This window comes from Aedes aegypti, chromosome 2 (genome assembly GCF_002204515.2).
Source record: "Aedes aegypti strain LVP_AGWG chromosome 2, AaegL5.0 Primary Assembly, whole genome shotgun sequence".
In the NCBI taxonomy this organism is placed as follows: Eukaryota; Metazoa; Arthropoda; class Insecta; order Diptera; family Culicidae; genus Aedes; species Aedes aegypti.
Window position 1 is genome coordinate 458,819,359 of NC_035108.1, and position 26,943 is coordinate 458,846,301.

General features: G+C 36.8%; 1 protein-coding gene across 1 annotated transcript; it reads right to left on the reverse strand.

The window, feature by feature from the left end:
• Positions 1-3,190: 3,190 nt before the first annotated feature.
• LOC5565921 (glycogen phosphorylase) lies at positions 3,191-25,998 on the reverse strand. Its single transcript, XM_001650215.2, has 5 exons — positions 25,504-25,998; positions 6,173-6,404; positions 5,812-6,108; positions 4,145-5,751; positions 3,191-4,078 (listed from the first exon to the last, which is right to left on the reverse strand). The coding sequence occupies exons 1-5, from the start codon at positions 25,744-25,746 to the stop codon at positions 3,920-3,922; spliced, it is 2,538 nt and encodes an 845-aa protein (XP_001650265.1). The 5' UTR covers positions 25,747-25,998; the 3' UTR covers positions 3,191-3,919.
• Positions 25,999-26,943: the final 945 nt, after the last annotated feature.

The window sequence follows — 26,943 nt, forward strand, 5'->3', positions numbered from 1 at the left end:
TTTGTGATATTTTCCGTCAACAATTCTCTGCTGTCTTCGTAAACGAGAACCTGAGTCCACAGCAAGTCGCCGAAGCCGCCTCAAATGTTCCTTTTTATCCAACTATCGGTCCCCATCCTGAAATTACGGTCACAACCATTGAAACTGCTTGTAAACAACTGAAGTCTTCCTCAAACCCGGGTCCTGATGGAATACCGGCCGTTATCCTAAAGAAATGTTGCACTTCGCTTGCCTTTCCATTGGCCGTTATCTTCAACCGCTCTGTTAATTCCGGATGCTTCCCTACTCCTTGGAAGAAATCATTTGTTTTTCCGATTTATAAAAAAGGTAAGAAGACTGATGTCATCAACTACCGCGGAATCGCTGCTTTGTGTGCTACGTCGAAACTGTTTGAGTTAATTGTTCTAGACTTTCTCAAACATAATTGCTTAAAACTCGTCTCAGAGACCCAACACGGTTTTATTGAAAAACGTTCGACATCGACTAACCTTGTAGCCTACACGTCCTTTATTATAAAATCAATGGAAGCACGCAAACAGGTTGATTCCATATACACCGACTTCTCGGCCGCATTTGATAAAATCAACCACCAGATCATGATAGCTAAACTGAATCGTCTGGGAATATGCGGAAGTCTCCTAGCCTGGCTTCAATCTTATTTACTCGATCGAACTATGTCCGTTAAGATAGGCGATACTACGTCTTCTGCATTCCGTGTCACTTCCGGTGTACCGCAGGGTAGCCACATCGGACCCTTCTTATTCCTGCTCTATCTAAACGACGTCAATTCACTACTCAAATGTTTCAAATTGTCCTATGCAGATGATTTCAAGCTGTTTTATGAAGTAGTGTGTCATCAAGATGCCGTTTTCTTACAAAAAGATCTGGATATCTTCACTTATTGGTGCACCTTGAATCGCATGTCTCTGAACCCTTCTAAATGCTCGGCCATCTCTTTTGGAAGAAAGCGCTTTCTAATCTGCTTTGATTACTCTATTGCTGGGGAGACTTTAAATAGAGTAACTTCGATCAATGATCTGGGTGTTATTCTTGATAGTAACCTCAACTTTAATGATCACATAAGCTATATAACAGCTAAAGCATCAAAGAGTCTAGGGTTCATCTTTCGTGCGGCCAAACGTTTTACAGATGTTCACTGTCTAAAAACGTTATATTGCTCGTTAGTGCGTTCCACCCTCGAATACGCAGTCGTAGTATGGGCTCCTTATTATAACAACAGCGTTCAAAGAATTGAAAGGATTCAACACAAGTTCATTCGTTTTGCACTCCGTCATTTACCCTGGAATGACCCATTCAATCTTCCTAGATATGAAGATCGGTGTTCATTGATCGATCTTCCTTTATTGGAAAACAGGCGAAACATCTCCAAAGCATGTTTTATTGCTGATGTGTTACAGTCCCGTATTGATTGTCCTTGTGTCTTGAATTCATTGAACATTGATATTCACCGTCGTACTCTACGTTCGTATCAGTTTCTTCGTCTACCAACCTCACGTACTAATTATGGACACAATGAACCTATTGCCAATATGTCTCGTTTGTTCAATAAATGTTACCATGTTTTCGATTTTAATTTGTCTCGTTCAGCGGTAAAGAGAAGTTTTAGTGAGATTTTTCAAACATAGTAGGTTTATTTAAGGTAGAGTTAGCTTAATTTAAGAATTTATGTTAGTTTCATCATTTGGATTGTATTATTCTGTTGATGAGAAAAGATGAGAAGGTTTTGCGCCCATTTGAGAGAGAGCTAAAATGATAGCTCTACTCAAACGGGCTTTTCCCTTCTCCTAAATAAATAAATAAATAAATAAATAAATAAATAAGTTGTAAGGGGCTATCCGTAAGGGTTAATTGGGGGAGGGGGGTCTGCGATTTCTTACGCGCCATACAATTTATTTTTAATTTGCATACAATAAATCTTACCATGGGGGGAGGGGTGGTTGAAAACCCCCAAAATTGTCTTACGTCTTAGGAGAGCTCCAAATAGAGACAGAGACACTCATTTTAGATTTTTTTTTATGTCAAACGTAAATCCGCTTAGAAAGGTTCATTAGTAAGGTAAGACTAATTGTTTATCGTAATCTAATCGCATCAATATTAGTTTAAATAGGATACGTGTATGGATCTGAACAGGACTTGAGATCTGTAACATCTCTTGTAATCTTTCGCATGTTTACGATTACAGATCAACAATGTTGTTCAAGCACATTAAAAAAAACGTATTTTGGAATAGAACCAGTTAATCAAAGGTTTGCAAAAGCAAACGTTAAATTTCCTATGTGTATTTGAAAGAAAGTTTGCAAAAAAACTTCTATGTTAGTAAACTTGTAATAAAAGAGCGTACAGCGTCAACTGTTGAAATATCAAAATGAGGTTGTAATCATTTCAACCCAAAATTTTGATTATTCATCCATTTGTGGCGTCAGACATATGCTTCGATCAAAAGAGCATTCAAACGTAAACGAGAATAGGGGTGATTGGTTTTTCTTTCTTGTGCGTCCCAATCTAACCGTATTCGCTCCCAATACGACAATTCGTCCGGTGGGGTGTGCTGCTGTCGCCATGATGATGGTTGACGAGAACAATGTTAAACTCATTCATGGTTTCAAAACATTCGGAACAAAATATTTATTTTCATCGCTTACTTCACTTATGTATGAAATTGAATGAGATCCAATGGTAGAGAATTCATTTATCTACCCAATTGTATTTTTAGGGGCAGCGGAGAATGTCCCGAAGCGTGTTTTATTCAAGCGCAAAAATCGCTCAGGCGAAAGTTCCAATGAAACTAAGCTCACATATCCTGGTTTTCCAACCTCAAACTAGTGCTCCTACCAGCCGGATCTCAATTTTTATGAAAGTAGTGCAATAATACAAAAAACAAACGTATGTAGAACATAAAGAATGGATATTCCTACCTTTTCCACCTAACTGTTTCACTGTGAACCGTCTTATATCAGGAAAATAAAACACTTTTCCCCATTGCGGCATGTGATGGATGCGTGAAAAATCAATTCTCTCATCATTTGACTAGTTGCGCTACCAAAGTATAGATGGCTAACAGTATGTTGCGTTTTGCGATTGGAAGCGTATTAGCAATCTAAATGGGATCCATGTCATGCTCAACATCGTATGATAGTGATTTTAAAATCGGATAAAACATTCTAAAACATTTCCAAGGTAATAAGTTTATTTCATATAAAAAATAAAAGGAAATATATTAATAACAATAAGATGCTCAAATTTTGCAACAGAATCTTTGTTAGGTAGTTTAATTTTGTTTCTAATTTGCTCCATCTGCTGGACTTGATGATCTACAATTTTAGCTGCTACATGTTTTGCTTCGATTAGTTACTAATATCATTTGTTCTACTTGCTGTCTCTTTCCCCGTTGTTTGCTAAGCTATAGATAAATGAAAAGCATAATATCTAATTGATGGCACCCTAATTAAAATGTTTGATTTGATGAGTACACAGTTGTGTTGTTTGTTTGCTTGTGGATCGTGTTGTGTTCTATTTTTATTTAACCATGCAAATTACATCTAACGACACACATCGATAACAGTATTTATTTGACAATTTGAAATTTATTTTTAACTAGGTTTTGTTTCATTTGTTGCCTACTCCTCGTTCCATCCATTTTGCGGTCAAGCAAACCGTTTCGAGTAAATGATTGCTTGCATTCCTAACACTAAACGTTGAGAGACGAAAAGTCCGTTCTTTGCGCAGACAAATCATACACCGATAGGAAAGTGAATCAAAGTCTCAATAGTTTTCGCCAACGCTTCTAAGCATATTTTTCTTCCCATTCTGCTGTGACAGTAACCGATTTTGCTCAGTGGCAGTGTACCTATTTGCTGCACGTGTTTCGCTCGTACACCGACTCCAACGGGAAGGTGCTTTACTTATTGTGGGGTGCTTCGGATGGGTTGGGCAGCTTGTCCCACGTTGGTTCAATGCCCCAGATTTCGCGACCGTATTCGGCGATGGTGCGATCGCTGGAGAACTTTCCGCTGGATGCAATGTTATTGATGGACATTTCAAGCCATTTCGATTGATTCTAGAAAGATAAACGAGAGTGTTGAAGTCATGGTGTTCAAGGGATTAAGTTTATCCAAAGAAATACCTGATAAGTGGCGGAAACCATATCTTGTGCCTTGATGTACGCTTCGTAATCAGCAAATAGATAGTAGCGATCGTACTTCATCAGCACGTTGGCGATGTCTGTGAATTCATGAGGATTTCCTGGGCTGAAGAATCCGTTCTGGATTTGATCAACGCACTGCTTGATATCTGGGTTGGAGTTGTAGTAGTCGTAGGCGTTGTATCCACGTCGCTTCAGGTCTTCGACTTCATCGACAGTCATGCCGAAAATGAAGATATTATCGTTGCCCATTTCCTCGGCCATTTCAACGTTGGCACCATCCAGGGTACCGATGGTTAAGGCACCGTTCAACATGAACTTCATGTTTCCAGTTCCGGAGGCTTCAGTACCAGCAGTGGAGATCTGTTCAGACAGATCAGCAGCTGGCATGATCTTTTCGGCCAACGTGACTCGATAGTTCTCCAAGAAGATAACCTTCAGCTTATCGCCGACAATAGGATCGTTATTGACGACATTGCCAACGGCACAGATCAGTTTGATGATTTGTTTGGCAATATAGTATCCAGGGGCAGCCTTTCCTCCGATCATGATAGTACGTGGAGTGAAGTTGGCTGTTGGGTCACGCTTGATGCGGTTGTACAAGGTGATGATGTGCAAGCAGTTCAGCAGCTGACGTTTGTACTCATGGATACGCTTAACCTGGATATCGAACATCGAGGCAGCATTGATCTTCACGCCGTAATCCTTTTCCAATAGCTGAGCGAGCTTCAGTTTGTTTTCTTGCTTGACCTTGGCTACATCTCGCTGGAATGTTGGATCCTTGGCAAATGCCTTCAGCCTGGTCAGCTGATCAAGATGCGCTGGCCATTCATCTCCAATCTTATCCGCAATAAGATCCGACAGACCTGGGTTGCACAGAAGCAGCCAACGACGTGGAGTAATACCGTTGGTCTTGTTCTGGAACTTCTCTGGAGTCATTGCGTAGAAGTCCTTGAAGATGTCTTTTTTGATGATTTCCGAGTGGATGGCAGCGACACCATTCACAGCATGCGAACCAACAATAGAAAGGTTGGCCATGTTGATGCGCTTGTCTCCATCCTCTTCAACCAGCGAAAGAGAACGCATCTTGCCAAAGTCTCCAGGATAACGCTTCTCAACTTCTTGTAAATGCAAAAAGTTAATGTGGTAGATAATCTCAAGATGGCGAGGCAGAATGGACTGCAGGAGCGACACTGGCCAACGCTCCAGAGCTTCCGGAAGCACGGTGTGGTTTGTGTAGGCACAAGTGCGCACTACAATATCCCAAGCCTTGTCCCAGGAAAGCTTTTCATCGTCGACTAGAATTCTCATCAACTCAGGAATGGCCAACGATGGATGAGTATCGTTCAGTTGAATGGCGACCTTGCTCGGGAAGTCTTCGAACGATGTGCGAACGGCATCACGGGAACCGAACTTAGAGGACTTGTAACGGCGGACGATATCTTGCAGGGTGGCAGCGCACATGAAGTATTCCTGCTTCAGACGCAATTCCTTACCCTCGAAGAAGTTATCGTTCGGGTACAGAACACGGGAAATGTTCTCAGCCAAGTTACGATCCAACACGGCTTGAATGTAGTCTCCATCGTTGACTGCAAGAGGAATAGATCATCAGACTTCCGCTAAAGATCAATAATACAACGCATACTTACAGAACTTCAGGTTGAAGTCAATGGGAGACTTGGCCGACCACAGACGAAGAGTATTCACGAAGTTGTTGCCATATCCAGGCACAGGGTTATCGTAAGGCATGGCAAACACGGTTTGGGTGTCGACCCACTTCTTACCCTCGGCGGTATCGATCACACGTCCGTAGAAATGGATTGGAATCATATACTCCGGACGAGCCTTCTCCCATGGGTTTCCGTAACGCAGCCAATCATCGGGTTCCTCAATCTGCTCGCCATTCTTGATCTTTTGGGCGAAGATACCGTACTCATAGCGGATACCTGAGGATGACGCATAAACGGTTAAAAACGAATTCCGTGATCTAGTCATCAAACAAAGACTCACCGTAACCGTAAGCAGGCATTCCCAGGGTTGCCATCGAATCAAGGAAGCAAGCCGCCAAACGGCCGAGACCTCCGTTACCCAAACCGGCATCCTCTTCTAGCTCCTCCAGCTCTTCGATGTCCAGACCCAGCTGGTACATGGCTTCATCGCAGGAGGTTTGGATGCCCAAGTTGATCATGGTGTTCTGCAGCGAACGACCCATGTAGTACTCCAGCGACAGGTAGTAGACGCGCTGTAAAGGATAGAGAGAAATTATGGAGAAATATGAGAAAATGGAAATCGTAAATACTTTGTATTGAGTAGTAATCATCAGAGCTGCAGATCATCGTGACCTTACTGAAGGACACGCCAATGCATCAACAGGTGTTAACAGAAATTACAACCACCACCCCGCTTTGCAATGGAGATAATTGGTTTTGTTGTTCGGACTTAAAAATAGGTCACCAAAACAAGTCGGTGGTAGATCATTTTCGCTTCATTCGTTCCTTTTTTGATTGCCGAGGATTTATTTTTGAACGCATTGACGCGGTTCGCACTCACATTTTTGCCCCATCCGAAATGTGAATGAACGCTGAATTATTTGATTCGATTCGAAATGGCATACCGTGTGGGATCGTGCGTTGAAAGGAAATGACTGATCCGGAACACGCGAGGACAATAATATTCTTTTGGTTTAATCCTATTGTGATAATCAAAAGAAAAGTTATTGAAAAAGAAGAAAAAAAACTCAAGCATCGAACTGAAGGCTAAACAAATTAATATTTTTGCAGGACCAAATTCTTCTTTTTCTTAGCATTACGTCCTCACTGGGACAAAGCCTGCTTCTGAGCATTCATTTTTCATTTTCATTTATTAACTGAAAGCTTTCTTTGCCAAAGTTGCCATTTTCGCATTCGTATATCGTGTAGCAGGTACGATTATACTCTATGCCCAGGGAGTCAAAGAAATTTCCATTGCGAGATTATTTAAAAGCACTTGGTCCAATATGACCAAACACCGATCATATAATTGATGCGATTCCTTGGGTCTTCAGCTGACTTTGAACAATGCCAACGTTAGTTTGAGACCCAAAAAAATAATCTTTAATTTCATATAACTTCGAAGAAACTATTCAATTGATGACTCAAGGGAGTTTTTCACTAGTAAATCTTTATAAATGTTCGAAGGTATTGATTTTTTTAAATTAACGGCATTTTCTCATCTGAAAAAGTCTACGCTATGCATCGGAAAAAACAAGATATTTTGTCGTTCAGTATGTTAATTTAACCAGTGTAACTCGTATGGCTGATTATTTTTACTGATTTATGTTATAATTTTTGTTTATTGTGGTTTTAAAGACCAAGTTTTGAATTTAACTCAATCATGAAATTATTCAAAATCAAGTTCAAGTGACTTCAGATTTCCATATCACTCTGCAGTTATTCATTTATTCAGCAGTTTATATTTCCAAATAACATTGTAAGCTGAACAAAAGTTTGTTCAGCTAAAATCTGCTTGAAAGTTATTTGTTCAACTCTCATTCGACCAAAATGTTTGTTGGGTTTTGTATGAACTGGATTAGAAAAGGATTACTGCACAGTTTTTTTTATATATTTTTTGAAGCATTTGCAGCGATTTGCAAGTTGAATGGCATTTTGCTACGCGGTCTTGTATTTTTATTCTTTAGTGTTTTATATGTAATGATGATGTATGCAATGAATGAATTAACCTAATCAATTATAAATAAATTGTATTTATTGGCAAACTCGCCAAGGGTGAAAAATCACTACAATAAAGCAATTGATGCTAATAATTAAAATTTCAATTTACGTTCTATAACTTGATTTCAGTTTCAATTCTTCAAATTATCTCTACAAATCAAAAAGGGTGATTGGTTCAGTGATAGTTTCTGTCTAGTAATAGTGGTAGTGTGGTTTTTAGCGCATTTAAAGTTTTTTTTAAATGTTTTGTTTGTATTTTATAGCATGGCAATTGTTTTCGTCGCCGGAGATTTTTTTTTCCCTGTTTTGGAGCGTCTTGCTGGGTACGTATTTGGGAAGGCCCAAGCAAGACGGTTTGTTTTCGGGACGCCAAGAAGTTTTGCTGTCAGTCGAGAATGGATTACCAACTGGTGAGTTCGTTTCATGCTTATGATAACACATTTTTTCTTGAAAGCGTAACTTTTATGTAATATTAAAACAAACTTTGTATGGTTTGTCACTATAAGTGTCGGCATTATGCTTTTTTCTTATATAATTTCAATATACATATATTTTTCTCTTTTTGACATTATTAAACATTATCTTTTGGATTGTTCGACATTGTGAATGTTGACGTATTTTCTAAAACTTCTACCATATCGAGACAAAATGCACAGTAATACTCATATGTAATTTTCAAACAAACTATGTATGGTTCGTCACTACAAGTGTCGGCATTATTCCTGTTTCATATAAGTTAAAATATATACATGCAATTTTCAGTTTTCGTCATTAATAAAAACGTCTTTTGAATTGTTCGACATTATAGATGTTGACGTATTTTTTCCAAAAACTTCTCGAGACAAAAATACAAAACTAGCTTTAAATACAAGTCGTATATTTCCCCCTTGTCCATGGATCGCATCACCGACCAGAGGTGACTCCCAGATCTTTTCCTCCCTCACTAATAAACACCCTTCCCGTGGTGATTGTGGAGATGCAGAGGTATTCTCTAGAAGCAACAATCATTACACCCTAACATTCCTTCCCCATCCCAACTGACTGTAAGGACTTGGCCGGCGCCGTTATTGATCAATAATATTAGATCTGCTAAAATTGCACTTCGAGAGTAAGCGGAAACTCCCATCCCTTATTCATTTGGATCGTAGTGCAATTCTTACCAGTTCCGATCAATCACGGAGTAGCAACCATTGACATGTACAGTCAGTCTATGCTATGCTATGCTATAGCATGGCAATTGTCAAAATAAACTGACTGGGTGAAACATTATTAAAAAATGTTTATTAAAAAAATAGTTGAAAACAATTAAAACATCAACATTCCATGATAATTCCATGTAAACCACTATAATATTTACAGAAGTTAGTAAACACCACCATTACTGGAACATGTTTAATTGAGGTAGTATTTTTTTTAAATATAATGATTTTTTCATCCTAAGATTATTTTTAACGTGAAATAGAAGAGTATATATTTTGATTGTTCTTCTTCTTAAGTGTTTTGTAGGCTTGATAAAGCGGATGAATCATACAAAATTATTTGTTTTATATGCTATCTGATGAGTTATATATACAGTCAACTCTCCCTTACTCAATATTCTGGAACTCGATAGAATGCGCGGTCCAGTTTAATATACTTTGATCCCTCTGGAAGTCGATACCTCTCTAACTCGATGCAATCTGTTTGAGTTTACCATGCGAGTTTACCTCTCTCACTCGAATTTTTCATAAAAAGTGTGAAATATCCTCCTAATGTACTAAATTCCTTAAATTTGAACGTTATGATTATGCTTAAAGTAAAATCAAGGGCTTTAACTTGTTTCAGGAGGATAAAATTTTCAATTTTTGTCGAATTTTCAAAAAGTATAAAGAAGGTGAATGTTCCGAAATTTTCTATTTTGTACGTTAAAATAACTGTTTCGAATATATTTTGTAGAAACAACGAAAACGTCAACATTTGAAAAATATGTGTTCTATATCTCGATACCTCCCTAACTCGATGGTCCCTTCAATATCGAGTTAGGGAGACTTGACTGTACTTCACTCAGGTCTTAAGTGTTCGTAATATAAATCAAAACAACATAAAGATTTTTTTGCAATTTTAAAAGTGTATCAGTGTGTTCTTTGAGCCAAAATTCAAAATAGTTCAATAGAGTCAAACCGAGAAACTTAACGCGGGTTCTTATTTTGTGTGTAATAAAACACTGCAAAAAAATTTCACTTCTCACCAGGCTTTGCAGAATTCGCTCTCATTTGAGTATGAAGCACGATCAAAGCAAGCTAAGAAAAACATCCCATCTGTTGCGGTCCACGATCGTCATTGTATCGCAAGGTGTAACAAGTCTGATAAATGGAAGCAGCGAGTGAGAGCCCCAAGGAGAGAGCGATGATAAAACCCATTTTACTCGCTTGTTTACCGTTGGGGATAGGTGTTTTTCTTTACTGGCACGATAAACAATCCACGAACTTCCAATATCAAAAGTGTCCCCCAGGCTTGGAGCATGTTTAGAGGGGTTTTATCATACACTACTATCCCCCTAAACTGATCATAGTTGTAGCAGTATACGATAAACAGTCTCTCATAATGTGCAGCATGTTATGATAGTTACAGAGAGCGATACGTGAGCGATTCTCTCAATTTTCTCAGGATTCAATCCCTGCTTCTCACCTTCTTGGGTCCGAATGTTAACTTATGCTATCTAATCAGGTGAGTTTTGATGTGGTGCTTGGGAGTTTATCTGTTTTCGATGTTGCCCGTGTGAAATACTTTCACGGAACATTTGAGAGTGTATTTAATTGATTTCATCTCAAGATTTATAGGTTATAGATTTGAAGATTATAGATTTGAAGATTATAGATTTATAGATTCGCAACATGTTGTCTGCTAGAAAGTTCATTATTAGGTTCGGGTGCATTTTGTGCAATTTTAGCTCTTTGGTCAAGGAGTACTGCCTGTGATTTCTACAAACCTTGTTTACACTTGTATTTTCTAATTCAAGCGATTGTTTTGCATATTTTTAATTCGTTTCTTTCAATTTACTTATTTTTATTGTGATAATATTTTAGTTTACTGTTTATTACTGTATGAGGACAGGCATTGCTTGGAAACCACAAATCAATTCTTTAATTAAAAATTTAGGTCACAAAATTTATTTAAAAGAAATAGTGAATAGTTTTATTAAATATAAATAACAACGAAAATATCAGTGTTTCTATTTTCAATGATAAACAATTGCGGTAACGTTTGGAAAAATGCTAAATTTGTTTCTTATGGAGAATGATATAAATTTTTAGGAAATTTTGGAAAGAAAACCTATGGATTGGGTAAAGCTGTTTTATTGATAACGATAACAATTTTTCTTTATATTGTGAGGATTTAATTTTCAAATCTTTATATGTTTTTTTGGTTACCAATTTCTAAAGGATTTAATTTTTGTTTATTCTTTAAATTCGGGCCGCCGTCTTGGATTTTCAAATAATTGTTTTTGGCGTCTAGACTCCTTCTTCATACCAAAAATATCCATATTGCATGGTTTCAGGGACTCAACTATCAAGAAAAAGTCGTTATCTTTGATTTTACTTTCATCATTTTTGGTTTCTATTGTCCGTCTCCAAAAATACCCATATTACATGGTTTTAGAGGCTAAACCATCAAGAAACAGTCGCCATTTTGAAATCATCATTTTTGGCCTCTTGACTCCTTCCCCATATAAAAAAATACCCTTTTGCATGGCTTTAGGCGCTAAACCATCAAGAAACAATCGAAACAAACAATTTTGAATTTTAAATAATCAATTTTGGCTTCTAACCTAGACTCCTTTCCCATACTAAACATATCCATATTGCATAGTTTTGAGGGTTAAAACTTCAAGAAACAGTCGCCATCTAGAATTTCGGGGCGCCATCTTTGGTTCTTATCTAGATTCCTTATCCATACTAAAAATATCCATATGGCATGGTTTTAGGGACTTGGCCAGCAAGAATAGGTCGCCATCTTAAAATTCGAGCCGCCGTATTTGAATTTCAAATAATCATTTTTGGCCTCTAGACTCCTTCTCCATACCAAAAATACCTATATTACATTGTTTTGGGGGCTAAACCAGCAAGAAACAATCGCCATTTTGAATTTCAGGCCGTCATCTTGGATTTTCAAAGCATGAATAGTCTCTCTCTTTCTAACATACATGAGCAAAAAAATTTTGAATTTTTGCGAAAATTCATGCGTAAATATGTCAACATTTTCAATCAATGATTTTGATGACACTACCGAAGATTAATGTCTCACATGAATTCTGCAAATGCTATGAGCAAGGAAATTGCGGTAATTATTAAAACTGGAATCACCAAAAACGATTCCGTTGTCAAATCTTCCATTAGTTTATTCAATTAAGCACCATTAACGAACTAGTATTTAGAATGCAGAATTTCCTGAGGGAATTGTCTACCATTAGGCGTATTCTGCAGTTCAGTCTTTTTATTTTTGAACTAACTCAAGAAGTGAACGAATTATATTTTCAATATTACCAAACGTTGTTTACATGGGTGATATGGGGTAATGCCAGCTATATCAAAAACCATCTAAAACATTTATTCAAACATGCTTGAATCATTTGAAAACCTAAATACCGTATATACCAAGAGCGATGGGTGCTAGTACTTGTTTTAAAAATATAAGAGTTGCGACATTTGAATTTTCATATGAAAAATCTAAGAAATATCACATAAACTGATCAATGTTAACCAGGATTACGGTACATCTCAAAGTATCATTCCGATAGGCCTAGCTAAGCCCTTACATAAAAATCTAATAATGTTTTTTAATTTTTTTTATGTAATGAAAGTTTCACCGAAAATTATAATTTTCTCATTTCAAAACAGCAAATTGCTATAACTTTTTTCTAATCTCAATCTATGATATTTTTAATGGAGGTTCATGACATGAATAACATTGGAACCACAATAAGATTTATAACATTTGTTTATAATTGAGCTGAAAATCTTGAAAAGAGACTTTTGACCCATTTTACTTTATGTAGGAAAATTAAAGAAAATCTGAATTTTTGGACGCATGCTGCTTGCATGTAAATGATACACGTGAAGAAAAATGTCAAAATGTAGAATTATTTTAGAATAAATTTAGAGATTCTCCAAAACGTATGAAGTTACTTACGTCGATTTCAAAAAGTAATAGAAAAATAGTTAGTATCTATATTTCAAGGTCAGTTTCAAGTCAACTGTTTTTGGAATAACATATGATATATTCTGTATACTGTTATTAATAAATAAGCGTATCATAAACTTATAGCCGTTTAAATGATGTATGAAAACATCTGACTTGCAACACAAAAGAACCTGATTAATAAAAATTATTTTCGCTAAGATATTCATCGTCAAGTTCGGTTTTGAATATAATAGTTTTATCAGAGGCCTTCCTTAGCCAAGTAATTAGAGTCCACGGCTACAAAGCAAAGCCATGCTGAAGGTGTCTGGATTCAATTCCCGGTCGGTCCAGATTTTTTCGTAATGGAAATTTCATTGTCCTAATATTACACGACATACGAAACCGAAAATGGCAACTTTTGCAAAGAAATCTATCGGTTAATAACTGTGGAAGTGCTCATTGAACACTCAGCTTAGTGTGCAGGCTTTGTCCCAGTGAAGACGTAATGCCATGAAGAAAAAGAAGTTTTATTAAAAATCGGTTCCTAAAAACAATATCAAACAAGGATCGTGAAACAGATAGGATTATATATGTATTTAAAACGTATAAATCATAGATTTTGATTTTGTTGTCCTCGTTGGAACATAGCCTGCTTCTCAACTTAGAGTTCAATGAGCACTTCCACAGTTATTGACTGAGAGGTTTTTTTTTTTGCAAATCGTATATCGTGTGACAGGTACGATGATACTCCATGTCCATGGAAGTCAAGGAAGATTACATTACTAAAAGATCCTGGACCAACCGGAAATGGAACCCGGTGTCTCGTTTACAATTATTGTAATTTCTGAGGCTGTTTTTTTTTTTGAAAATATTTTCGATTCAAGAACAAGCTTCGATTATAAAAAATAATTGAGATCACTGATTGAACACGTGGTGTTGATACAGTACATGCCAGATGCGTTCATGCATTCCTCGAAGTTAATTTAGATTCATACTGTACACGGAAATAGCGAAAAAAAAAACACATTCAGCTTGGAATAACATCAACCTTGGCATCTGGTCGTCGCACGCCACTATTATTGATAACGTGTGCTCAAAAGATCATCCCTCTTATCGCCGAAGCTCCTCTCATATAGGTAAACACTGACTATCGCACAAAACAAAATAGTTAACTCTTTCGGAAAACATTATGGTTCAGTGCAATGTTTTAGCTCCGTTGCAACGCGAGACAGTAAACATCCACTAGGTGGCGCTAATATGTCGCCAACCGGGATGAAGTAAAACGAGTTAATGGAATAAATTAGCGCCCCCATTGATTAGGTTTCCAAGCGCACGCATGTACCGTTTGTACTCATATTCCGAACACTTGACAACATGCAGTAACTTCAAATGCGTTTGTAGGTATAAATCAGCTGGTATTTTGAAAAGTATTCAATTTGGAAGGAAGCATTTTAGGACCAATATTAGACTATATTTTCCCATCTGCCTTACCTGACTTACCTCAGGAAGTCAAAAATCTTTGTTTGCGGATGACACAGGCCTCTCCGCCAAAGAACGAAACCTGCGTGTCATCTGTAGTGGATTGCAAAAAGGTTTAGATATTTTTCATCATACTTGCAAAAATTAAAGATTTCTACTAATACTTCCAAAACTCAACTTGTAATTTTCCCACATAAACCAAAAGCTCATCATTCGAAACCTTCAAGTAGACATGTTGCCACGATGAGAGGGGTTCCAATAAATTGGTGAGATGAAGTTAAGTATCTAGGGCTCATACTAGATAAAAATTTATTTTTTAAAAATTACATTGAGGGCATTCAAGTCAAATGTATGTATCCTCTGCAGAGCATTCTAAATAAAATTTTGAAAATTATTCTGAAGCTCCTTCCCTGGTACACTGATAGGCAAAATAAAGTGCCCACCTCACCAGTTTTCGAATTTCTCTCATTGATTTGGTTCAAATTAAAGTTAACACACTTAAATCTTTTTTGATATTTTATTTTTGATATTCTTTTAAAGTTGCACTTACGAAATTTTGATAAAAAAAATAATTTTACTCAAAGAAAAAGAAAATCAATTTGTATTGAAAAATAAATAGTGACAAAATAAAGTGCCCAAACACCCCCAGACCATCACATTTCCTCCTCCATGCTTCACCGTTCCTTGGATGTGGCGCTCTGCACCACACACGAGCCCGCCGCTGTCGTTTAAACAGCTCGAGCTTCAGGAGCGCTACATCCAAGGAACGGTGACGCATGGAGTTGTGATGTGATGAAATGTGATGGTCTGGGGGTGTTTTCATGGAGTGGAGTAGGAAGCCTCATGAAAACCGACGGAATAATGACGGCAGATTCCTGCATCAACATCTTGCGGGAAAATCTGGAGGTTTCGCTGATCCAGACGGGCCTTGAAGAGAAATTCATATTCCTCTAGAACAAAGACCCGAAGCATACTGCCAAGAAGACCAAGTCCTTCTTCCGGTCTTTTCGGATTAAACCGCGTGAATGGCCTCCACAAAGCCCAGACCTCAACCCCATCGAGAATTTGTGGGTGATTCTCGATACCAGGGTTGACAAAACTAGTGTTATCAACAAAAATAATTATTTTGAGGCCTTGGAGCGCGCCTGGGAAGAATTAGAACCACAACACCTACGAAACCTGGTGAAAAGCATGCCGAAGCGCCTCCAGCAAGTCCTTAAAGCCAAAGGAGGACACATTAACTATTAAATTGCTTTTTATTTTTCTTAAATAATCTTTTATGGGACCAAGTAGGAAGTGGGCACTTTATTTTGTCACTATTTATTTTTCAATACAAATTGATTTTCTTTTTCTTTGAGTAAAATTCTTATTTTAAATAAAATTTCGTAAGTGCAACTTTAAAAGAATATCAAAAATAAAATATCAAAAAAGATTTAAGTGTGTTAACTTTAATTTGAACCAAATCAATGAGAGAAATTCGAAAACGGGTAAGGTGGGCACTTTATTTTGCCTATCAGTGTATAGTACTAATGAGTTACATGTCTTGTCAAAAATAAAAGTCAATTTAAAATTTCAACTAAATCTATGCATTTTTACTATAGTTCAAGCAGTTTTTGTGATTTTGCATGTTATGTGACATTAGGATTTGTCCCCGATTAAAATCTGAAGTATAAGATATGTCAGATGGAGTTGTGACTCTCGTGATTTAAAAATCTTCGATGTTCAAAGTCATTGCAATTGACTGCCATTTCAGGGAAATTTGATGACATATTTTAATGAAATATTTCAACAAAATTGTGATACAAATTTCGAGTCTTTTCGGAATTTGTCACAAAACGGTAATTGGAAGTAGGTTGGGTAATCGTTGGGATTATCAATTGATACCGCTTGACCTTGCCATGCGGACGAGGGGTCATACAATGGTTTGGACAAATGTGTCCTCGAGCTGATGCGTCGGCGAACATGATGTTTGTTCTCTCGTTTTTTCCGTTACTCAAGATGAACCGGTGTCAGCCGGCATTTTTCATGTGGTATAATTTACGCGACTGTTGTCGTCGCCCTACCCGCTCGATAGCAGAGGACTTTTGAAAGACTTTTCCAAACGAACAGTGGTGGCGGTGGACCTTCTATTTATAGGTCATATTTTCTGGTGCAAAAACGTGCGTTTGTAGGAAAGTGAGAGTCTGGCTTTGAAAGGGGGGATTCGACGACGATGACTTGGTGTACACATTTTGAGGCATTGAACAGCCTTTAGTCGTCGTCGTTGTCAGTTTTACTAGAGGAGACAACAGTTGATGGGGAGGAAGTGGCACATGTTGTGCATATCAATAATGTTGCATTTTGCTTTGGACGTGCCAGGGGTTTCCAACCCAAATAATTGAATTTGCGATATTTTTTTTTTGTTATTAGTAAATGATTCCATTAACTTTGTCACTACATTACCTACAATTCGTTTTATCGAACTGATAAATTTGAATATTGTATGAAATACGATTATTTTGTAGTATCGTTTAAATATATTCGTAGAGATTTAATGTTTTTGTTCGAAGTATGTAGACGGGCTCTATTGTCAGCACTCTTGATTAATATGGGCAAACATTGAACGCAAAGCATTGTGTCAAAATATGAGCTCAAAGCATAGCATAGCATAGGCTTACTGTATATATCAATGGTTGCTATTCCGTGATTGATCGGAATTAGTAAGAATTGCATTTCGTTTCAAATGAATATGGGATGGGACATTCTGCTTATTTTCGAAGTGCACATAGGGAGTCGATGGTTTGAGACGCATAAATACAGATATTTGAAAAGTTTTGTCAATGAAACCACACAAGAGGGTCCATAATCAGCATTTCCAGGTGGGTCCATAATAGGCACGTCGGCAGCTAGCCGGATTACATGGGAATCAAATGAAGGATCCATAAAAGGAAACGTCAAATTTGTAAACATTCCATAATGGGCATTCGGAAAACAGTTTTCTAAATGTATATTTCGCTGGAAAAAACGAATGATTTTGTATGTTTCATAGGCGTACTATGAAGTAAAGACATTGAACTTGTTGTTAGACTCCACAAAACGTATATCCGTCTGAGATATCATTGCGGAAAAGCGTCGGGAAGGAATATTTAATCGGTGATGCGATCCATGGATAAGGAGGAGAAATACTACTCTTACTTAAAACTAATTCTGCATTTTTGTCTCGTGGTGAAAAGATAATGTTATAACATTAAAAAAGTAAGTCAACGTTCATAATGTCGAACCTTCCAAAGGTTATTTTTAGTAACTACGAAAAAAGAAAGGTATGAGTATATTAAAATTATATGAAACAAGTATAAGGGTTTATGTCGACACTTGTTAGCTTAGCTTAGCTTAGCTAAGACTGACTACACATATCAATGGTTGCTATTCCGTGATTGACCGAAGTCAGTGAAAATGCACAAAGAATCAACTAGAAGTTCGGCTGGGATTGGCCATGATCTTCTTCAATGTGCATAATTCAGTGCCTCTATTTATATAGGGTCAATAACGGCGCGGGCCACGTCCTTGCAGTCAGGTGGGATTGGGGGAAGGAATGTTAGTGTGTAACCTTTGCTATTTGGAGACCGTGTTTGCCTCTGCATCTCCACAAAGGTTACTGGGAGGGATGTTTGTTAATGGGAAGGATCGTTGGGTCACAGGATTCACTTTGATAAGCGATTAGACCATGATAAATAATGATTTGTGAGATATATACATGCTTATTTGTAAATATAATATTTTCATATGATATGAACAATTTCTATGTAGTGGAAAATTATGCCGACACTTGAGGTGACGAACCATTCAAAGTTTGTTGAACAAATACCTAAATGTAACATTCCTACAGCTGTCAGGACGAAAGCATGTGTTATTATATTTTACTTATTTGAAAAGAAACAAAAAACTCGATTGGTTGGAACATCATAGAACACTCTTATTCTTATGCCGACACTTACAGTGGCGAACCATCCAAAGTTTGTTGAATAAAGTGAACCTTTCGCAAGTCTACACTTGTAGTGTCGAACCATTCAAAGTTTTTTTAATTACAAAAATAAAGGTAAAAAGGGGTGTTCTGAAAAAAAAAAATGTGAAACATAAATATAATTCATGAATCAGAGTTTGTGTCGACACTCACAGTGACGAACAATTCATAGTTTGTTGAAAATTCATATTTACGTCTCAAAATTGTAACGATTAAATGTGCAGTCATACATATTTTATAGATTAGAAATAGTAGCATGAAACGAGCTCACTAATTGATCCTTTATCCTTCACTGTGCAGCCACAATCCACTCTCAGCCTCACTCGTTTGCTCGGCTATATAAAAGCACTCAGAAAAAAATAGGCGTGCGACCCGAAAAGGAAAAAACACTTGGCTTTCTTGACGCACTGCCCAGCAGCAAGCGTCAAGGTCAAAGGATCAAAAAGAACTAACCGATCACGCCACTTTTTCACTTACTAGATCGACGCGCGACATGTTTGATCCTGCCCTCGTCGCTGTCCCCCGTAGGAGCAAGCGTCAAGGTCAATAGATCAAACAGAACTCTCTATAAGGGTTTATGTCGACACTTGTAGCGACGAACTACCCATAGCTTGTATTTATATTACATAAACTTAACGTTGCAACAATCAAAATACCATCATAAGCATGAAACGAGCTCACCAGTTGGTAATCTATCCTCGACTGAACACGAATATCTTTTCTCACTCGCACAATGGGAACCGAACACGACTATCGTGATGCATAGAAAAAATAACTGCAGGGGTAAAACTAGAAATTTTTGTTAGAGGGCGACTTGCTGGATCCTGACAAGAACTTTGACTGGTTCTCGTGAATTTTTAGTGTTAAGATCATTGATAGATTTCAAAAATACACCTAGTAAATTCTTGAAAGGCGCTTACTGCATTCCGAATAAATTATGTCGAAGATTTTTGGTGAGATATTCAATAAAATTTTACCGAGATTCTTGTTCACCACACTTCGTTGATCTTTGGCTAATGGTGGATGTCTAATCTTAATTTTCGATCTTTTGTAACATCATTGGTTGATTTATGGATTTTTTGCCAGATTTCAACGTATTTCTTTTAGCTTCGTTGGAACATTCCTGAAGCGATTCTTGACCGATCACTTTCGGTGGATTCTGTGGATTCTGATGCAATCCTATGTTGGGCTTGCAGGTCTTTGTTAGATCCCTGACAAGATTTCCTTAGAAGTTTCCGCTTTCCGAAAATATCAGAAGGTTTTTTATTGTAAGATCATTGACAATTCCCGAAGAATATGTTCAAAGAATTCTTGGAGATGAGAGATCGTCAATGTATTGGTAGTAAGTATTCTAACAACTAACTTGTTGGAGTATACTTTATAGTATTTTACATATATCGTAGGAAATCGTTCACATGCTTCTTGTGTGAGATTATTGACAAATTTTTAGAGAAATCAAAGAAATCGTACAATCAATTTCAAAACTATTTTCGTATTTTTTTTTTACAATACCCTAAAATGGGGTGTTAAGGGATGAAAAAAAATTTCAACTCGAATTTCAAGCAACTTCTAGTATGTAAATAATTGTACAAAGGACAGCCCTACCATTCTCTCATCGTGTATATCAAAAGCCAAATACAATTATGAGGATCCTATGACAGATTTCTGAGATAATCATGGAAATGTGAGATTTTTGACGGAAATGCAAAATGGGGTGTTAAGGAATTTGAGGTTCGTAAATAAAGCCATATTTTGCCAACATTAAAACATAATCTTTTTGTTCAATAACTTTGATGCTTTCATTTAATTTCATAGGTTATGTTTAACCTTAATCAGATAATACATCAATATTGTTGAACATGGAACTCCTGCAATCCGTCTTGGGAACTATCAATACATCGTAAATTATCATGAAATGATTTTATATTTATATGCAACAGGATCACAACCTATAAATTTGCAGTTCACGAATTCTATGAGCTATGCAGAGCAACTTCGTAAATAACCTATCATATAAGGATGATTTCAACAAGCTTATAGTTTCAACAGGGGAAATGGCCAATTTGGCCTGTAAATAAAACACTACACTAAACAACGTATTTGCATGCAACGCCCAGTGGCATGGTTGAAAAAATACTGGAGAAAAGTGTTCCAGTATGGAGCGGAAGTTTCTCAAAAAGAGGTCAGACATGACAAAATATTATTATTGCTTACCATTTTATAGGATTACCACTAAAAGGATCAATGGCTTCAAAACCATTTTCAAATAAAAGAATCATTCCAACTTTCCAAAAATTTTACCAGTGGGATCGAAAAAGTTTTGAATGTAGTATCAAGAAAAATTCCATATTTACTCTAAAACGTTGTTATCAACATTTTCTTACCAGTTTCACCGATTTTTGATATGAGATATTTTTGGTGGTATTCAGTAACAAAAAAATAGACCCCTTAACTTTTACAATGCACTTTTTCTTCACGGAACAAGCCAAAGGTACATTGGAATATATTACGGCATAAATCGAATGAGTTTGGTACCTTGGAAAAAGTAGAAAAGATAATCCCTTAACACCCCACTTATTTTCAAAAACGAGACTTTTTCCATAAAAATTATAAAAAGTCGAAAACTAGATAAAATTTTTAAATGTTTTTGTCTGCGTTATGATGTCGATTAAATATACTTGTCTTCTAAGTTGCTCACATTTTTTTTTCTTAATATTGTTTCATAGTTTGGTAGTAAAATGTATTTAGCCTATAAAATTCGAACAAAAATGTTTCAAATCGTTTTCTATACCTAGACTCTACAATACTTTATTTTAATAGGCATCCCATATCACATAATGCAGATCACAATCCTCCGAACAAATGATGCATTTCAGATGGCTGATATATCGACTTTCGACATTTTTGTGACTTGTCAAACTTGATAGAGAAGTTCAATTCCTTAAAACCCCACGAGGCCTTAACACCCCATTTTACGGTATTTAAAATGTCTTTATCCAGAGTTGAATAGAAATGATGAAAATTAAATTGATGAAAATCTAATTCATAACTGTATATCAAAAAAACATGACGGAACATGCTTTTATTTTTAGCTTCCTTGTAAAATGTATGGGGAACCATAATAATGCTTAGTTTCATCTTGCGCAAATTAGCGCAACGTTTGTTTTTGATCGGTTGAATAAACCCTTCATATATTACAATTTTAAGTTTCCAAATTATTTGAATGGATATAATGAAAAGTCTTAATGAAGTATACATTAACAAATCATTTCAAAAGATGCTAATAGAAAGAAGATAAAAATTTTCATATTGAATTCGTATTTTTTTTGGCTTGGCTCAGATGCTGTATAACTTGACTCGAGCCAATATCACATGTTGTTCTCATAAACTTCCGACGTATGAAGTAGTTGCGCAAAGAGGGATTAACTATGCGATGAAGATGAGTAGTTAAAGGCAAGTAGAATCTGGTAAATCAGGGTAAGGGATTTTCATTTGAACATGAGAAATTCATTTCTAGACTTTTTTTATGGGAAGGAACCATTATGGTGGTTCTGAAATGATCAATTGTGCGACAACCCAAAGGTGAAAATATCATTTCAAGCGTATGCGGCATAGGAAATTTGTTAGCTATAAATTTCTAGATCATTTGGATTGATGCTGTAGAAAATCTGTATGAATTCATCTGAAAATAGTAATCTATTCTCCAGAATGTTTAAAAAATCAGTCAGAACCTTCATTAAATTCAAGTTTCCACCATACATGTAATCTGCATAGAAACTTGAAATTAGACAAGATTTCCCTGAAGGAAGATGGATGTAAGCTCCGTGACTTTTGGGGATAATTTTTCTCAAATTCGCCTCAAGTTTGACAAGATTTCACCCAGACTCTTCGAGGTTCTGTGACGTCCAATCTTCTTTTTTTTTTATTTTTTAAAATAATTTATCGAATATCTCGGCAAAAGTCCGCTGAGATATTGTAAAAAGTATTTATTTTTAAATTTCACAGATCTTCACCAAAATAACGCGGATTTTTTCTAAGAAGAATTATCAGGAATTCGTTACAAAGCTGTTTAGAAATCTAACGGAAATCTCATCTATAATCAATCAATAATCTTTTCAAAAATTAGCTCCTGATCTTGAGTGAAAGCTTTTAACGATCGACGGGCAAGGATTCAAATCTGCCACCCTCAGATGGAGCTACCCTATACGGCTATTTAGGCTCTTACTTTTATGGTATTTCATCGTTAATTTTATCGTGGCAGGGATCCATCAAGAATCTTGTAAGAGATCAGCACTTGAGAAATCAGATAAGAATTTCACCACCGAAAGAAATCAGTCAGAGATCTTACCAGAAACTCATCAAGTAATATGTTACTAATCTGTCACGGATCATGAAATTATTTTCTTAATCTAATCATCATAGTTGTCTAATCTAATCGTCATAGTTGGACGGAAATTTACCAAAAGAGATGTTTGGGACGCGTCGTAGATTTTTGGTTTGCCAAGGCTTTATCTAGGAATTTACCAATACCAGAAATTTGCTTTCGTTAGCAACATTGGAATGAATCTACAAAAACTTATCAACCAAAGATCACACTAAGAATCCTTGAACGGTCTCAAAAAATCTGTAAAAAGTTATTATAAGGAACCTATTTGTCAATGTTCAGTAAAAAATCTGCTACAATTTTCTGCTGGAGCTCACCAAAAAACTCGGGATAACTTATAGATGGGGTCCTTTTAGAATCTCTGTGGGAATCTTAAAAAAAAACGCCGTAAATTATAGAACGATTTTGCTATCGCTCTATGGAGAAGTAAGTGTTTCATTGAGAAACTTGGAGGTAATCTACTAAGAATTTTATGGAGAATCTTTAAATGAAAGTTTCAGGAATGACAGTTTCACGTATCCTCCGTTTCCTCGAATAGCCGGTTCTCCGGATAGTTTTTGGCACTTATAATTGTCAACACATTATACATTTCAATATAATCATCTTATATGCACCCTTCTGTATTCGACTGGTGGTTCATTCGAATTTCACCCTTTTTGGAATTTTAGGCAATTTTTGTCAATAGCATGTGCTTAGTAGAGAATGGCCAATTATGTTCTTCTTTTGATTGCTTATCGCTTTATTTTTCCAGCCCACCGCCATGTCACTGAAGATTATTTTTGCACAATTCTCAACTGTGAAGCTTTTGGCGAAACGGATCATTCGAACAAAATGGCATTCGGGGACTCATTTCAAGGAAATTTCATCCGAGGAAGCGACATTCAGGTAAGCAACATTCTGGGAAAAGTAGCACAATCATGGCTCACACTTCTAGTGTTAATTAAAAATGTACTGCGCTGGAGAATGATGCTGGTACAAGGAAAACCAAACTATTTTCTTGTATGTTAAGGGATTAAATTACTTTAATACGGACGACCGTAAGTCAGATAAGTCATAAGAGACATTTCGTTTACTTTACTTTCGAAAAAGTAATGTCTAGTAACACCCACATCAACGGGATTTGTTTCATGTATCAGAATAATTCAGCATGTATAGCACTATTTGAGAACCGCTGAACTGAATAATTTTTAACAAACAAATTTGTCCCCCAAATAGTGAACAGTTTGTTGTTTAATAAGTGATCACGTGATATGCGCACCCCACACATGATCGTGCACGCGAGTGATCCTTGCCTCTCTCGCCTTACTCAGAACAAAAACAGCCTACTATCTATACTGAGTCTCATAAACAACAGCACCGCGCGCCGGTTGGTTGAGAACTTACAATAAACTTCTAAGGAGGCTGTGGAGCATGGAATAGGATAGAGAACGAATGGGACGCGGTTCGAAGTGGTTGGCATTGTATTTTTGACGAGTATCACATGAACATATGGACTGGATCTAGGTGAAGTGCGATTTAAAAGGTAACCTGTTTTTAGCAAACACTGCAACGTAATGGAACTCCCTAAAACTGTTCAAATGGAGCATAATCACACAATATTACCAATTAGGCCGTTCCAAGTTGAGGACCAAAATCAGATTATGGAACTGAAATGCTCATGGAAATCAGATTACGTTTCTAATGGTCAGTCGATTGTGCTTGTTTGTTTGTCCTTTTGCCCTTTCAATTTTTCCATTTTTTTAACCTTCTGTTCGACCTCTGTCACATCAGTGTGAGTCACATGCATTTCGAAAAACATGAAAAAGAAAACAAAACAAAACCCTGGATTTCACCGGTTTCATATTTGTTCGTCTTCTAATTTATGAATTGTAATCTATTATCGGTAATCCTCTTGCATCGTATTGTGACTATCGCAAGCCATTACCTTTCAAAAGGTGATGAAAATAAATATCCAGCATAAAGCAATACTTAATGATGGAAACAACCTTTGAGATGAACGATACTATCAATCAGCTCATTTTGGCATCGTCAGTTCACATTTTATAGCAAGTGGCTTATATAAAACTATCGTTACCGCGTTGCTGTTTGATTAGAAAATTGTCGTCTGGTGGCTACTGAGATGAAAAGGCTCATACAAATCTAAAGAAAGACCGGCATTTCTCACAAGAAGAGGCGACAGTCTCTCTTCGCCATACAAAAAGTCATTGCTACCCCGCTACCTAGTAGGCGTAGTCGGGCCAATGATTCGGTACTCATCTCCAATGTGTGGTCATTGCTCTCACTCTCGCCATTTTTTGAGAACGGATTGATTAAATAGACGAATTAAAATAAAAGGGAGAGTGATCTAACAAAAAACGTTTCTTATTACCTAATTTTACTTTCATTGGTCGTCCGTAGATTGGATCCAAACGAATTGGTATGAACCAGAATGATTATCAAACTAGGTCAACTCTTTTGAAGAACGTTCTATCTCAAGCCATATTGTGAAACTGTGTCACGGCACTATCATGTGGTAAAATTTACACCCTGCCTGGATCCCCATGAAGACAATTAAAGGTCAAATTTGTACATGCTTTATTCTTGTTAGTGATAATAGGTGATACCGTACCTTGGGATCGTTTTCATAGTAATGCTGCTGAGTTCGGATCCAGCGTGACACCAGATGATCTTTTACGGTGTGGGCCAAGGCAAAGTAGTAATCTCGCACCGTGGCCACATTACGATCCTTGACCAAGGTGTAGTGGAGATGGCGGTTGAAGCCTCTCTTGATCTCGTTCACATCCTCCAGTACCGAAATACCGCGGACACTGATCTGCTTCCTCTTCTGCTCATCGGACTGTGGTTTGGACATTTTTTCGGACAAACACTTCGGCTATACCACGAAATCACTCAACAACTGCTGACCACCGTTTAGTTCACCAATCAGTCTCTACAGGACAATTAAATACCCAAGAGAACTCTGAACTCCTAAGAAGACGGAGAGTTACTCAAAGTGCGACCCGCTCGAAACCACAGCTGCACTACAAGTGAAAACAGCGATTCTCCAACTGAGATGCGGTCACCTTGCCGAAGGTCAAACATGCGCCGTCGAGTTGTTGTTTGGCTCTCTTGTCATCGGACTTTTATAGGTGGCCGCCGCCGTTTTGTCAGCGAATCCGTCGTCGGTCCTGCTGTCATTTTGACTGGCCGCATTTTCGCCCTCTTATCATTTCGTTTCCACCGAAGAGCTATGTATGCTCGGTGTATGTATGGTTTGAGTGGGTTGGCTTCAATATGTATGTTGAGACACTTGTGAGCAGTGAGAGTGAACTCGCGGCTGGTGAGCTACCAGAGTCACCTTAAGGAATAATTTATACAAATTTGAACATAATGGTTTTTTATGTAGCATAAATTTAAATATAACAATGCTATTTGAAGTATAGAATATACGTTATAATTATATTGAAGCTCAATATTTTCGTATCAGATATTACCATTAAAAGAGCTGTTTTAGTTGTGTTAATCAATTTAGTTATATCGTAAAACGGAGAAACATTTGTTCCAAAATTTTCCTCTTTTCTCTCAAAGATTTTCATTCTTATTTGTGAAACTAGTAATAATATGCCAATAATTGCTTACAGATGGAGGATTGATCAACGACTAACTTTAAAGTGTGAATTTTATGTAATCATTAGTAATAAACATGATTTGATAATGGTCAAGGAAGCTAAGCAATGATAATGCTGGTTTCCATTTGATTAATTCAAAAATGATTGGATATTGGATAAAATATTAAGTTGACAAAAAAGCCATTTTGAAATTTATTTATTTTTAATTGAAAACAATTCATCAAAAACAAATTGAATTGAAATTTATTTATTTTTAATTGAAAACAATTCATCAAAAACAAATTGATATTTCTGTCAGTTATCAATTTTCTTATTGATAATAAATCTTCGAGCTGTTTAGTAGAATACCTATAAGTAGATGAAAAACCGAATTTAGTACTATACCATACAAACAAACTACAAACTCTAGTGGAATTAAATGGGAGAGTACTGAATTCGGT